The sequence below is a fragment of the Lethenteron reissneri genome, chromosome 25, assembly GCF_015708825.2.
Source record: "Lethenteron reissneri isolate LAM-NWPU_2019-01 chromosome 25, ASM1570882v1, whole genome shotgun sequence".
In the NCBI taxonomy this organism is placed as follows: domain Eukaryota; kingdom Metazoa; phylum Chordata; class Hyperoartia; order Petromyzontiformes; family Petromyzontidae; genus Lethenteron; species Lethenteron reissneri.
This window is the reverse complement of record NC_083803.1, coordinates 15,582,210-15,599,159: the sequence shown is the minus strand read 5'-3', so window position 1 is coordinate 15,599,159 and position 16,950 is coordinate 15,582,210. Positions and strand designations below refer to the sequence as shown.

The 16,950-nt window shown below is 39.0% G+C and overlaps 1 protein-coding gene across 6 annotated transcripts in view; it reads right to left on the bottom strand.

The window, feature by feature from the left end:
• The window catches only part of TTC6 (tetratricopeptide repeat domain 6), a 53,786-nt gene that overhangs the window by 9,668 nt on the left and 27,168 nt on the right, over positions 1-16,950 (bottom strand). For all 6 annotated transcript variants that reach the window (XM_061559475.1, XM_061559476.1, XM_061559474.1 and 3 more), the window contains 6 exons: positions 16,005-16,142; positions 14,470-14,619; positions 13,513-13,653; positions 11,953-12,066; positions 10,483-10,602; positions 1,804-1,877 (listed from right to left, as the gene is read on the bottom strand). In XM_061559475.1, coding sequence (XP_061415459.1) covers positions 1,804-1,877; positions 10,483-10,602; positions 11,953-12,066; positions 13,513-13,653; positions 14,470-14,619; positions 16,005-16,142 — 737 coding nt within the window. The remainder of the gene's footprint in view (positions 1-1,803; positions 1,878-10,482; positions 10,603-11,952; positions 12,067-13,512; positions 13,654-14,469; positions 14,620-16,004; positions 16,143-16,950) is intronic.

Genomic DNA, 16,950 nt, shown 5'->3' with positions numbered 1-16,950 from the left:
CGTAGATAAAAAAAATCATATCAGGTTAATTATATTTATTTAGAACGTTTGCCTGGCAAAGACAGGCGTCATGAACTAGTAATGCATAAATTAAAAACTCTAAACATTTCAAGATAACATTGCCTCGAAATAAAAAATTGCCGACCTTTAGACAATGAGCCATGAATATTTAATAAGTGATAGCACTTCATCGTGCATAACTTGAGAGGCCAGATTAATAGTGGATAAGAGTTGGAAACTGGGGAGTGGTAATAATAATACGATTTCAGAACAAATATCCGGATATTTTTTTCTCAAAAATGTTTTGCATATGAATAGTTCTCTATACAAGTGGCACTTCAAAAAGGTCACAGTTAAAGGACTGCCGGATGACGATGATGCGAAGAAAATGAATAGCATTGTGTTGTGAGCAGCAGTGCAACAACATGCAATGTGTTGTGACATAGACTTTCAATATATATTCAATCTTGATTTGAAGCTTTCGTGACTTGCAGGAATCCATACTCTTTGGTTCCTTCGGTAAAGTCACGTAGGTAGAAAATAAAATAAATCACGACGTTTCGGGCGCAACACAAGCATCCATAATCAGGTGGAAAAGCACTTTTAAAACCTGATGATGGACGCTTGTGTTGCGCCCGAAACGTCGTGATTTATTTAATTTTATACCTACGTGACTTTACCGAAAGAACCAAACAGTATATATATGCATCTGAGGATGCGGCAATGTTGTTTTGTAATGTCACGTTGTAACAGGATTGTGCTAATGCATGCTGCCGACATATTAAGTACGAATGCCAAATGTGTTTAAGGGACCCTTCCACGGGACACATCGCCTTACATCATGCGGTCCAAAGATATTCATTCGTATTATTAACGGGTGCAGAGAAGGACTGTTTGCAAAAGGTATTATACCTACGATAATCACCCAGGAATGTCTGTCATTAACGCTGGCGACGTCACTCCACATCGACCAGCCCGCCTCATTAATAGTAATGAGCAGGTGACGTCCTCTAAATGGACCCCTCCCCCCACCTCTCCTCATTATCAATCATGAGCGGGTGACGTCACTTAATATGGAGTACTCCCCCCCCCCTCACTAATAATCATGCACAAGTGACATCACTCCACATCGAACAACCCCCCTCATTAATAATCATGAGCAGGTGACGTCCTCTAAATGGGCACCCCCCCCCCCCATTATTATAAGCTACTATAATGAGCCAAGAATGTCTGTGTGCAACGCTCGTGACGTCACTCCACGTCGACCAGCCCCCTTCATTAATAATCATGAACAGGTGACGTCACTCCACATAGAACAGCCCCCCTCATTAATAATCATGAACAGGTGACGTCAATCCACATCGAACAACCCCCCTCATTAATAATCATTATAGGGTGACGTCCTCCAAATAGACACCCACCTCCCCCCATTCAAAATAATTAGCGGCTGATGTCCCTCCACATGGGGGGGCGAGGCGCCTCCTCCCCCCTCCTCAGCGTCAACTTAAAACCCTCACTACAAAGGTAGAACCCTCACGTCACGCGATCTCCGTCACGCTGTTGAGACATCAAGGTAAAAAGGACGTCATGATGAACAAGGGATTATAACCTTAACATGAAAAAGGTCTGTGTCACCGCGCCCTTACAAATGGCACACGCATTCATGCAATGAATATCACGTCGCGGTCTGCTTTTCGCTCGCAAGTTTCAGATTTACTGCAATACACACGTCCTTGGACGAGCAAAAGGCAAGTATATATAGTCAAGATGTACGTGCAGATATATCACAGTTATGCAACTAACCTGTGATAGCAGATTCCCAATGCTTGGAGCAGTTTGGGGTCTGGAGGACCGATCTTGCTGGCTGCATAAAAATCCTGTATCAAGGCAGAGATGTGAGTGATTATTTAAACGTATTACTGGTATCATGACATTCATCTATATGTGCATGAAGTCATTTTCGTCACTCAACCTCCGACAACGATAATCACCCTCAATTCGAAGTTGGCTTTCACAATCTCGTGGTGAGCTTGTTAATATCCTTTATACTCTAACATGTGATTTCACTTGGTTTATTTATTTATGAGGATGTATCTATTGTTTAATTGAACTGTTCTGTAAAGTCCAATTTATAAACGTATATCTCACATGGAAAAAGTAGCAATATATTTTTTATCAGTTACATTTCCACGAATTATGAATGTAATGCTTTATATTTAAATAAAAAATTGCATCCCTTTGAAAATCAACTGATGAATGAGGGCCTTCCCATGTCACGTCGGTAGTGTGGTTTGTTTGACCATACTTCACCATGCCGGTCAGTGTGGGGAGGGGGGGGGGGCACAAGGAAAACTTTAGATATCTTAACTCAGCCACTGATTTTACCTGTGGCCAGGAATCGAACTGAGCTTGCCGGGTCTTCGGTGCAGTGTCATCATCACTACACCATCATTCACACCTCCGACTAGGAACACGCTGTATGGTTTTAAAATTGCGAGCACGACAAAATTGCTGTAGAATTAATTTTTTTTTTAATGACTGCCAATAGCAAGATTGTACTTTAATTATAAATTAATAGAAATTTTCACTATCACTTCCAGAATTTGCTTTTAACTGATTAAATAATTTGTCCATCAACTGCAACGTAAATGAATTATGTATTAATCTTCTTCTTGTTTCTTTCGGTAAAGTCACGTAGAAGGGAAGTAATAAAATAATAAAAATAAAACATAATAAAACAATTCTCACGACGTTTCGGCTACAACGCAAGCAGCCGTCTTCAGGTGAAGAATGAGACACTACCAAACTAGGAGCTTATATAAAAGCTGCATTGGGGGTTGAAGAGCGCCTTAACAAAAAGAATGTGCATGTGAAGAGGGATTTAGCATATTCATGGAAAATGCGTAGGCGTTGGGCGGGGGGGTGTCAAAGTCATATTATGCCCATGCATTATGCAGGATCAGCAGCAACCAAGGGGGGTGCAGGGATTAGCAGTAACAAAGGAAAGGAATGTTAATGATATGTAGCTGCAGTTACTCAACAACCACGTAGAAAACTAAAGTATAAACTACATAAAAACTAAAGTATAAACTGCATCGCACCATCAGTATACTTACTATACTCTATAATAAGCTGAGTTACTAACAGCAAGTAATACATTACAATTTTACCTCGTAAAAATTCTATAATATGCTTCCATCTAAACCTTATTCTCTTACATCACACGAGCATATACCGTACTATATACTGCCATAGATAAACCCAACATTAAATTATATACTGTATTGCTGTAAACCAACCTATATCTTATACATTTAATATCACACTATGTATTATTCTACACACCCTAATGTGTATCGAAATGGTTTATTACGTCCTTCCAATGATTGCTGAGCCAGAATCCATCTTCTCGGTTAAAGTTGTCTCTGTGTTTGTATATGTGGATCGCCTCATGAACGAATCTCTCATGATAGCCAGATGGCTTGCAGAGAACCTCTGTCTTGGAGAAGTCAATATCATGTGAGCCCACTGAGTTGTAACAGTGATCTGCCACGGCTGAGGTGTTAGTCCTACCGTGTTTCAGGTCAGCTTTATGTTCACGGATGCGGTCCGAGACATGTCGTTTGGTTTCCCCAATGTAACTGCTACCACAGAGGCAACTTAGTTTGTAGACGCCAGGGTACTGTATGTCTGGAACCACATCTTTTACAGACGGTACCAGATCACGGATTTTATGTACTGTGTTGAATCGGACCTGGATCTTGTGTTTAATCAGGATTTTGGAGATCTTTTGCTGGGGTCACAAAAAAGATCTCCAAAATCCTGATTAAACACAAGATCCAGGTCCGATTCAACACAGTACATAAAATCCGTGATCTGGTACCGTCTGTAAAAGATGTGGTTCCAGACATACAGTACCCTGGCGTCTACAAACTAAGTTGCCTCTGTGGTAGCAGTTACATTGGGGAAACCAAACGACATGTCTCGGACCGCATCCGTGAACATAAAGCTGACCTGAAACACGGTAGGACTAACACCTCAGCCGTGGCAGATCACTGTTACAACTCAGTGGGCTCACATGATATTGACTTCTCCAAGACAGAGGTTCTCTGCAAGCCATCTGGCTATCATGAGAGATTCGTTCATGAGGCGATCCACATATACAAACACAGAGACAACTTTAACCGAGAAGATGGATTCTGGCTCAGCAATCATTGGAAGGACGTAATAAACCATTTCGATACACATTAGGGTGTGTAGAATAATACATAGTGTGATATTAAATGTATAAGATATAGGTTGGTTTACAGCAATACAGTATATAATTTAATGTTGGGTTTATCTATGGCAGTATATAGTACGGTATATGCTCGTGTGATGTAAGAGAATAAGGTTTAGATGGAAGCATATTATAGAATTTTTACGAGGTAAAATTGTAATGTATTACTTGCTGTTAGTAACTCAGCTTATTATAGAGTATAGTAAGTATACTGATGGTGCGATGCAGTTTATACTTTAGTTTTTATGTAGTTTATACTTTAGTTTTCTACGTGGTTGTTGAGTAACTGCAGCTACATATCATTAACATTCCTTTCCTTTGTTACTGCTAATCCCTGCACCCCCCTTGGTTGCTGCTGATCCTGCATAATGCATGGGCATAATATGACTTTGACACCCCCCCGCCCAACGCCTACGCATTTTCCATGAATATGCTAAATCCCTCTTCACATGCACATTCTTTTTGTTAAGGCGCTCTTCAACCCCCAATGCAGCTTTTATATAAGCTCCTAGTTTGGTAGTGTCTCATTCTTCACCTGAAGACGGCTGCTTGCGTTGTAGCCGAAACGTCGTGAGAATTGTTTTATTATGTTTTATTTTTATTATTTTATTACTTCCCTTCTACGTGACTTTACCGAAAGAAACAAGAAGATGAATCCCTGCAGTCACGAAAGCTTTAAATCGAAATTTATGTATTAATCATAAAACTGTTGGAGATTTGCCGGGGGGTACATCACACCTCATCACATTCGTCAATCACACTGCCTTCTTACTCTTTGGTTTTTCTCGGTAAAGTCACGTAGGTAAAAAATAAAATAAATCCCGACGTTATTTGAAGCCTTGCCTTGTAACAGAAGGTATATACAGAATATATATTCGAATAATTTGTGTGCTATAGAGAAGGGCCAATGCCCGAAATTTCACTAATTATATATTTTCCTTTATACAGCCACGGTGTTTATTGATGTGCTAATTGTGCCTGAGCATCGGTGCAAACGCAGCAGCATCACCACATAATTCGTGGTCGGTGCTTACATGTGTTGATTCTGACGTGCTAATACTACTACTTCGAGGCCAATTTAAAATACAGAAAAGCACGAGTGTAATTACGTGTATCACTAATGATAATAATTATGATGGGTAATCATTTAACTATTTACACAGGAGAACCACACTGAATCGTAGGACTCTCTTTTTGCAGGAGGGTCCTGCAAAAAGGTTTTTTTGTTACTTGAAGATGTGTTCAGCCAAATTAAGGAGCTGATTTAACAGGAGAGGAGGAAACCAGATCACCCAGGTGCACGAGGGGGCAACATTATATCCCATACAGATGGAAACAGATGGCGATCAGTCGCGATTATATACATACATCTGGGATGTATAGAGTGTTTATGAATACATACAGTCAATTATTTAATGCAAGTAATGGCATCTGGGTGCATTCTGTTTAGTCCTTTATATGCACGTCATATAGCTCTAAAACTGATTATAAGCAGTGATCTATGAAAGTGTGTTCAATGCTCCAGGTCCAGCTAATAGCTGCGCATTATACGCTATGTAGATAACCTACACTTTTCTCAATCAACTCCGCTGAGTGAAGCGTTATCTCAAATGTCGCGCAATAACACAGCTCAACGGTTTTAGAAATTCATCACAAGGCTTTCATCTATTCTGAAGATTTATATTGCTTGAGTAATCACATGCATTAAGTAACAGGGGAATGTACCTAAACCCTTTTTTTTTTATAAAAGACAATACAGCACATTGTTTCTTTCCAGGGTAATGTATATCCTTGTGCTACTAAATTGCACTTGCTTTGGTCTTAATCGTTCGTCATTAGTTAAAGTATAAAAAAATTCAAATTTTTATATTAATTTGTAGTGTTCGTGTAGCTGGAACATGATAAGATGAGGATTGATAGTTCATAAGAATACCTGTTAGATAATAATAAACCATTAAAGTCTATGTTACATTTATTTTGCACAGCACGCTACTTAGGCAACGGTGCTAACCGGAGGTGCGGGGGAAGGACAACACATTTGACACAAAAAGCAGTTCTATATTATTTAAAATGACAAAGCTTTAGTGGCTTTCTAATATGCAGTGACCGTCTTTGTTCCATGCAATATCGATACGGTGGAATGTTTATGTATAAAGCACGCCAAAGTCACCGCATCTCAAGACGTACATTCTATGGTGAGATTATTTCAGAGGGGAGAAAGCGAGAGGATGTAAATGTCAAGTTGTCCCTAGTGATGAGGCTGGGCTTGTCCACAAGGTAGCTGGAGATGCCTGTACTGCACTGATCATTCATAATGATGATGAAACGGGTACGGGTATACAGTTCAGCTTTTACTGCCCTCCTCATGTCGAAAATGATTTGCATTGTTTTTATTTGAGTTAGTGGTCTAACACAGCTGAGTGCATTGCACATGCAGTATGGTGTGGTAACGCAACATGCAAGACATGATGGGAGCGGATATCCAATGGTGACAAACGTATTTTTTGCCGTCTAGAAATGATTCCTTGTGGTTGTAGTATTACCCTTATTTTGCCTAGCCTGCACGCACTTTCCTGCGCGCGAGTTGTCTCATCATTTAGAGAAAGTGTTTCAATCATTTGAAATAGGACAGCAGGATGATGAAAGTGCATTCGTAGAGAAGGGACAATCAATCACAGGCAGAGGAGAAGAGGGCAATCTAGAGCCTACACTTGAAAACAGGAATTGGCAGGACAAAGATTCAAGAGGGAAACACAGAAGGAATACATCTTGACTTAAAGCTTTTGTGACTGTAGGAATTCATATTCTTTGGCTCTTTCGGTAAAGTCACGTAGATAGGTTCAAATTAATTAAAATAAAATAAAAAAACTAAGACGTTTCGATCACAACACAAGCGATCGTCATCAGGAGAAAGAAAGAGGGGGAAAGCTGCTGAGGCAGACTGTTTTAAAGGTTTAAAATGGGTGTCGCCCAAGGGTCATAAACGGCATGGGTTGGGCTAGTGATGTAAGACCACCTCATCTGTACTTAACTCAGCTCACTTGGTATCCTTAATTTAGGACATCTCACTATCTCCAGGTGATTTGCTCGTTAGTTTAGATGTAGTTTCTTTGTTCACCAAAGTTCCTGTGCCCGACACCATTACAATCATTGAAGATTTAGTCCAACAAGGATTGAATGCTGATAGTACCGGCCCTGGTTAGACACTGCCTCACCAATACATACTTCACCCGTAATGGAGCATCTTACAAACAAGTTGAAGGCACCCCAATGGTTCTCCCTTATCTCCGGTTGTAGCCAATGTTTTCATAGAAAAATTTGAGACAGATGCCATCCAGGCATCCACTCTACGTCCGTCCTTGTGGAAGAGGTACGTAGATGACACGTTCGTCATCTGGCCACATGGACGACCAGCTCTGAGCCAATTCCTCAACCACATTAATTCCATACACCCAGCCATCAAATTCACCATGGAGGTGAAAAGGATTGCAAGCTACCATTTTTGGATGTTCTAATCGAAAAGAGACCACATGGCTCAATGGGACACTGTCTACAGGAAAGCAACTCATACGAATCCCTACCTAAAACCTGACTCCAACCACCATCCATCCCAGAATAATTCCTTCATCAAAACTCTACACCAGAGCTCGATATATCTCTGACCATCATCACCTAGCCAGTGAACTGAAACACGTGCACCAAGCTCTCAAGATAAATGGATATTCAGACCACACAATCTGTAAAGCTATCACCCCAACCGTTGGGAAAGAACCATCTGAGGACCCAATTAAAACCATCACCTTAGTTTTAATAGCAGGGGTCACCTAAAATATTTCCAAAATCTTTAGCAAACACAAGATCCAGGCTCGATTTAACACAGTATGTAAAATTTGTGATCTAATCCCATCTGTGAAGGATAGGATCCCTGATATGCAATACCCCGGGCGTCTACAAACTAAGCTGTGTCTGCGGCAGTAGTTACATTGAGGAAACTAAGCGTCATGTCTCGGACCGTGTTCGTGAGCATAAGGCAGATTTGAAACACGGTAGGACCAACACTTCAGCCGTGGCTGATCATTGTTTGCGTGATGAAGTCACAGGTATGGTTTGCTGCAGTAGTGAGGGATGAGTGAGGTGGGATAGAGCATCACCAGAGATGGAGGCCAGGGGAAGAAATAAATGAAATAATAGCAGAATCAAACACCAGCGTGCCACTGGTATTTTTTCTTAAACAGAACACAAGCAGACACACACACATCAACAATCTTACAAATGTCATGAATGCATGCGTACACAATCCTGTAATAAAGTGTTAAAGGAAACGCTACCATTTAATCTGATGTTTATATTATTTAGCCTATTTACATAAGGCACATAACCTGTTCGCAGGTGTTTTCTAATTTCTCCGATCTAAGCTCTCTATTCAACAGATATGCATAATATTGTATGTATCTATATTAACAAGCCTGTAATATTTACATCAATTAATTATCATCAGCCATGATCTATCCGTCTGGAACACCCTCCCTTCCGATATTAGGAATCCACTGGAGCTATGCACTTTTATAATCGAGATTGAAAACCGCTTTTTTTTGTTTAGTTTCTTGTCCTCCCCCTGCACCTCCAATTAGCACGGTTGGCTATGTATGGTGCAAAAGAAGTTCAACACACATATATACAGAGATTCAGTGATGAGATCAGCTCGTGCGCTGATCCTTGCATATAGCGTGACCGTGACAGATGGGGGTGGCTTGGGAAGATCTTCATTAATTCACATTGTCGCACAAGGGGTGCTATGTTCACAATACAGTTTAATACCCTGCAATGCTCCAGACTTCCAAAACAGCTACGCATATATAAAACCAATGTTCTATTTACATTGACCTTTTGAGAGGTATGTTGACTCTGTGTGGGAGGGATGCAGCATCAATTTTTTGTTTTCTCATATTTCCCAGCCACTATCTGGAGTGTGACACATAGCGGTAGGGATTGTGGCTGGTAATGTTTGACAATTGTAACCTGACATCAATGGAGCCACCAGTCTGATGCGTCAAATGAACCCCGGGGTCCAATAAGCCCCCCCCCGGCTCTCGCATAAACTGCGTTGCGACGTCATTAAATCCTTTATATTAAGTTCGCTTGCTTGCGTGCTTGCTTGCTTGCTTACGACCGTGCAAACCTTTCGGTCGTTTTTTAACCCACTTCCCGTGATCCAATCGAGCTGACATTTTGCACACAGACTCGTTGTGCGAGACAATTAATGTTCGTGAATTTTTTTTTCCTAAATTTGACACTGTTTAGGGAAAACAAATTAAATATTTAATTACCAATTGTTTAATACTGCAGACAATCATCTGACCCATAGGTGGCAGCCATCTCAAGCCAGAGGACGAGAGGACTCTAGCCGCCACGCATATAAAGGATTTAGAGTGAAAAACTTTGTTTTTACGGGTTTACTTGTTTTATGTCTGTTGAAGGCGAACGACACGGCAATCTGTTCCTCTCGACGAGCTCTACACGATGCGCTAATCAAAGTTTAAAAGTTCTGTTTCTTCTGCACATTCTTCCTCGCTGCGCTTGGACGACACGACAATAGAATTATCCGTTGCAGGTGAGTCGCGGCGTTTATGTGCGCGGTGGGACAGAGTCGCCATGAATAAACTAATTATGATTTTGACTTCAGTTTATTCGGGACCCTGGGGTCTCGCCATAAGGTTCAATTGTTGTGAAAAATAATTTCCAAAAATGTATAATTTATATCGCAATAGTGTCTGTTAGAATTGTAAACTTGTTTCAAAGATTTTTGGCAAGAGGTAATTTAATTGTGTTTGGCATTGTAGATCCTAAATAGTGTAGCATGCTCAATTCAACACACATTTGTACATGGTAAAAAAAATATGTTCGACTTTTGTTAGATTTTCTTCTTTAATGGTCGTTTTACTTGCTTAACTCTGAGAATACATGAATTATATAACTTTTTCACAGAGCAAAACAAATCTTTCATGATGCTAAAACTGGAGTCAATTAGAATATAAAATTATACCACAATCTTGGTTTTCGGGTAATGACATTGGCCTGAAAGGCACCAAGCAATGAACAAAAGTTGTACTTTTAGCAAAAAGATCCTTTCTTGAGCATAATACATTTCTGATCACAGATTAAATAAGAAAGTGATGTGCTCATTTTCTTTGCATTCACAGTACCTGCTGTGCATTTTGATAGTCTCCTTTGTCAAAGTATAGCAATCCTCGATTTGTCATCACTTTTCTGCACAAGTCATTTTGCTTTCCAAGCAAGGCAATGGTACTGTAATCCTTCACAGCCTGCATCGTGAGAAAACAAAAGCTTAAAGAAGACCTTGAGGCAGAGGTCACACATGCATATAGGACATTTCAATGACAAAAAAAAGTAATATACTGCAAGATTTTCTTTCAATAATGTCAGTCACTTCTTTTTTCCACATTCACATTTAGAGTGCCAATTTCGTCTGGTACTCCCAACGATTCAGGGCAGAAGGCATTGGGAGTTTGCTAAACTTAATTTTTCTGACCACCCAATATTTGCGTTGGCAAGTATCGGTTTCTTATCCTCCAAAGTCCAGTTAAGCTCACTTTTACTAAATTACAATGACATTTGTTGAGCATAATATTATGCAGTCGATATGATTATTTTCATAATCAATCATTTGGCTATACAGCATATGAATCTGTTGAGATTAGCAATCCGGACAAACATTGCCCAGTACATTGAATGATAATCACAAAATGCATTGAAAACTAATACCATATATTTAAATAATATCTGCAACTGTTATCTGGGGTAATTTTTCAACTCCCTTCTTGTTGGCATATCAAGTAGCTGCTTGAGTCCATGTATCAACAATGCAATTACTGGGTTGGATTTTTTTTTTATCAAATACTACCAATGATAAACGGGGATCGTTTCTGCCTGAAAGCTATATCAGGGATTATACATTTTACATATGAGCTATTAGAATAAAACAAACACGGGCATTATTTCCCAAGGCAGAATACAATATTATGAGATGTATTTGTTTCAGGATAACTAAGACAAATACGTCCTAAGAACACTGTTAAATGTGAAAGAGGGTACAATTATTCTACTAACAGCACTATATACGCATTACTCGTACATTAAGAGATAATGTAATAAACACAGAAAACTAAAACATGAAAATGATATCTGCTGCATTAAAATGTACTGCAATAGAAGATGACATCAGTATTACATAATGCCCTTCTTTTATATGCATATTTTTAAAAGGAAATCATTGGTAAGCCCCATATATCACACTTCACAATGCTGTCATTTTTCTATAAATAGGGAATTAATGACCTTGTGCACACATGGATAAAACATTGCTCATGGATAACAAACTGACTAGCATGCTGCTGCTGTACCAGCAAGGTCCTGGCTGGTGTGGAAGGTCAGGTGTGCTCCTGCAGTCAAGGCGGTGGATGTTAACTTTAAGGACTCAATTTCTCACACAAACCGCTATCCGGCTGATGGGTGCGAGATTACTCGGCTATCCACCACGCTGTGTGCCCTGAAGAATACACGTGTGTGCAAAATATTAATGCAACACGCCCAAGCAGCAAAGTCCACTCAGGAGCATCGTAACGCAATGATGTCCCCATTGATTTTGTTGCTACCTTGTCAGTCTCATGAAGCTCTTGATAGCAGATGGCACGGTTGTAAAAGGCCAGTGAGCAGCTGCCGTCCAGGTAGATGGCAGAGCTAAGGTCTTCCACTGCTAGCTTGTATGCCTGTGGCGGTGGTGGCGATAGACTTATTGAGGTCACACACCTTAAATATTTGCTTACAAAACAAGGTATTATACGCCTTATTATCCGGATTGTAAGACGCACTTTCCCCCCCCTCCCCCTTTATTTCAAAGCAAAAGTAGGCAGTGAGTTTCATAATTTGGTGCGAGTGTGACCAGATTTGTAAAACTTAATGGACACACGAGCAATTGATAGGGGTGCGTTTAACTGTCCGGAGCATCTTATAATCCAGAGAATACAGTATATATACACATACACACTACATAAAGCTAACTTTATTTCATGCAGAACTGTGTATCCATGAAAATAAATACGTATGGAAAGTCAGCCTATATATTTTTTGTTTATATACCGGCTTCTGCGCACACACATATACAGCATATACAGGGTGTTATATTGAACAATTGAGCAAGAATAACTATTTCTGACAAATTAATCTCGTATTTATTTTACACGTATTTCTATCAGAATATACAAAAAATATGTGTTGCATAAGCTGACTTTCCCCATACTGTATACGTGTATGCAGAAACTGTTGTGCTTTGAGACTTCGTATTTCTGCACAGAGTAAATTTAAATTTAGCAACTATAAGCTTATACATGACATTTCACACCTTCTAACAATGCTTGGTATTGAGATGTCTTAGCTTAGCGTAATACAATGCAGGGACAATATTTGTAATTTACAACTTTTCAAATGTTCACTATTTAGATGTCAAGATTGTTAACAGGTTTTAATAATGTTTGTATGTTGAACTTCTCTTACACCTTATGTAGCCAACCATGCTAATCGGAGGTTTTAAAGAAATTAGTTTACAATCTAGATTTAAAAGTGCAATGCTCCAGTGGCTTCCTAATATCGGAAGGAAGAGCATTCCAGATGGCCGCAGAAGCTCATCTGAAAGCGTGCGATGCAGTAATCATCTTTGTTCGACGGTTAGCCAAAACTGGTGATACTCTTAGGTTTTTTTTCGGTAAAGTCACGTAGGTGAAAAAAAATAAAAACATTAGAAATAATAAAAGAAATAAAATAATAAATCACGACGTTTCGAAGGCAACACAAGCTTCCTTCATCAGGTGTAAAAAGGCACAGCAAAATAACTGTAGTTATTTTAAGGCACAGCAAAATAACTAGTTATTTTAACTGCAAATAACTAGTTATTTTGCTGTGCCTTTTTACACCTGATGAAGGAAGCTTGTGTTGCCTCTGAAACGTCGTGATTTATAATTGTATTTCTATTATTATTAATATTATTTGTATTTATTATTTATTTAGTTTTACCTACGTGACTTTACCGAAAAAAACCTAAGAGTATGAATCCTTGCAGTCACGAAAGCTTCAAATCTAGAATTAAAACTGGTGATACGGTATTGGAATACACGTAAATGCTCTCACTCAATGGATACAATTAAGAAAAAAGCACATACCTTGATGCAATATTTAAGTGACCCACGATACAGGAGTGCTCTCACACAGCTGGGCTGTATCCTCAACACTTCATTACAGTTCATGATGGCCTTTGTAAATCTGCCCTTCATGCCGTAGTATGCTGCACGGGTCAGATACGCCTGCAAACAAGATCGTCTTACAATGTAGCACGCAACACGAGCAAAGTCCCTTCGGTCATTGTCAACATTTTGGAATGTATATCTTACACGGTGGAACATTACTATTTTAATACACAAAACATTAATATAAATTATTCATAGCCCTTTTGTCAATCCACATGCTGGATCAAGACCTCCACGTTCCACGTTTGACCATACTTCACTACACTAGTTAATGTGGGTTGGTGAAGGGGGGGAGGAGCCCAGGACTTGTTTTGATATATATTAGCCACGGCTGGTATTGAGACTCTGTTTACTCGGTCGGAAACACTATTTCAACCATTTTTGAAGAAAACAATATCTCTCGTGATATACTTGGCCACTGTATTAAATGTTTAATTGGTCCCAATGCATCTCAATGTGGTCAATAAATATGTAAAGATGTGCTTTGATTATGGTGGGTGAAACAAAACTATCAATAGCTTAATACTGTGCACTGGCAAGAAGTACACAAATACAAACATTCCTCATTTGTCAAATACTATCATTTTAAATAGACCAATGTGTACACAAGACAACTTTGCTAGTAAAACCCTTATAGGTGGAAAGGATTATAAGAATATAGGGTACAATATAATAATTGTAATTCACGTCAATGCCATACCCACTCTGCTTTTTCGAAAAGCTAAGTCAAGTGCTTGAGCATCGTTGTTCGAATATTGACGTGTTTGTTTTTTAGAGTTTAGAGAATATTTGTACTCGTCAAAACCAACTGCATAATATAAATAAGCAATGGAAAATTCAACATAATACTTCTGTAGAATCCTCTTTTGTTACCTGAATATGGTGTGGGTTGAGAGCCAATGTCTGGTTGATGTCCAGCAATCCTGAAGAATCCTGCAACTTCAAGCGACAGATGCCTCGCTTGTACAAGGCCTCTTGGTGCTTTGGCACGATATGCAGAACAGCGCTGAATGCCTTCAAAGCCTTTAACAAAAACACACAGTGCAACCAGTCTGAATGTTAAGAAGCCTGGGGCATAGGCTTCAATAAATATCTAAAAAGTGTCATCCCATTTTGGAACTATGATTACTTTTTAATGGCTTAAAATAATGTTTTGGCACTTTGCATAAATAAGGTTATTCTGAAGTCTTTCATATAAAATAACAACCCTTCACGTGCAATATTACTATTTCAACATATTACCGTGGAATACAAATATATTTTGTCACCACATTCGTAAACATATAACAATTAAACACAAATAAACTGATAAAGTATTCTGCAGTCGTGTATTCCATTGGAACAATTTTAGATGCACTGTATTTGCATTTAGATTGCCCTTATGTGTGTATAGGGTAATGAGTAAATTTGAAAATGAGCATGAGATTAAATTAAATGTTAAACAATGCATGTTTATGCATGAACACAAAAAAATCCCCAAATATATGCACAAGGAAACTTGCATTCAATAAATGATCATAGCATCCGATGCTTAATTTCAGCCAAAGAGTCCAGAACGCCGTGGCAGGAATTATTTTGAGACACCACATCCATATCACCCTTTTCGTTAGCACACTTGACAACAAGGGTGCGTCTGTGCATCTAATTAGGGCACATTATTATAGGATTGTTATGGGTAGGCACACCTTGTATTTTAGTGGTAGTGCCTTGTGCCAATAATCCCTACCCCAAGATAGCCTAGCAGTGTTTCGGAATATATCAAGTGAGAAATTAAGCCCCGATAGTAACTAATGTAGGTAATCAGGCAATGGCCTCATGCAGTGAGCAAAGCGAGGGGGTTCGACATTGACATGTTCATGCTAAATGATGAACATCATAACACACAGCCTGAATTACAGGTCTGTCCCATTTGCTTGCGACAACACAGGAAGCAGGTGGTAGGATGTCTTGGTGATGCTTATTGGAGAATAGAGACTTTCAAGCCTATTTCTGAAATTATTTCATAACTTCCTGCTGTGGTAAATCAGAGGTCATTGGTGGCAGGCCACCAAGGCTTTTAAAAGTGACACATTTCCCGCGGCATTTGATAGCTAGCCATCGAACAAAGAGGGCCACTGCATCACACGCTTTTAGATGCATTTCAGCGGCTGTCTGAAATGCCCTTCCTTTCTATATTAGGAAGCCACTGGAGCTACGCACTTTTAAATCTAGATTGAAAATTTAATTCTTAAGAACTGATTTTTGTGTTTAGTTTGTTGTCCTTCCGCCGCACCTCCGATTAGCATGGTTGGCTACGTACGGTGCAAAAGAATTCAACATCCATCCATACACAATCAACCCATTATACAGCAACGATTAAATAAAATCTGTTATGGACAATTTTGATGACATTGAGTTAAAATTGATACCTCTTTGAAGTTAGTTTGCTCTATTAGACACAGCCCCAAAAGGAAATAAATGTTGGCCCTTGAGGCATCAGCTGGCTGCTGGTCTTTGTTGACTGAGTTGCTCAAGTGTAGCGCTTGCTCAAAGCTCATTTTTGCTTCCTGCAACACAACATGAAAATAATTTTTAACACATTTTATGAGAGCACTCTTTAATGTTCATCATAATGAATTATTCAAACTATTAATTGTGACAGTTTATGGAATGTGGTATATGCATTTGGTGTATCAGCATTCAAAACTAATAGTTGTGTATTTTATACATTATGCATTAGAGAAAGGTGCAATATTTTCATTGAAAAATATGTATGAACAGTAATTGAAAATGTGTTAACAAGAAAGGCAGTGGAAAACGATACGGTACAGCCGTATCGTTTTTCATTTTAAAGTCAATAATGTAATTAAAATGTCAACGGTGTAATTACCGACAGCAGTAAAAATGATCCAAGCCAACTTTATAAATTGCATCCACCTTTTCCTCAACCTCCATTTGATTCATCTATGCAGGTGGGCTGTTTTACATTACAGACATTATATACTTAGTCACAGGGCTTGAATCATGTGTATAAAATTGTATCTATATATTTTTACCAAACCACACTCAGTTATCTTTTTGTAAACGAACGTCAAAGTGTAATACAGCATAAACTACACTGCTGGTATGTCAGCAGTGAAGCTAAATATCATATTAACTTATTTCGCAAGCCTATTTGCTGGCCTCAGCAACTGAATCGTCAAAGTTATATTTTATCATATTCTCGGAAATGTAAGTAAGATGAGTCCAAGATAAACATGGACACGGCGTTAATTTATGATTTTAAATTAGTTACAAACAAAATCTTATTCCAATACACTGGCAGAACGCCCACCGAGATTCAATGTTTATAAATTACTATGAGGGAGTTTTCTA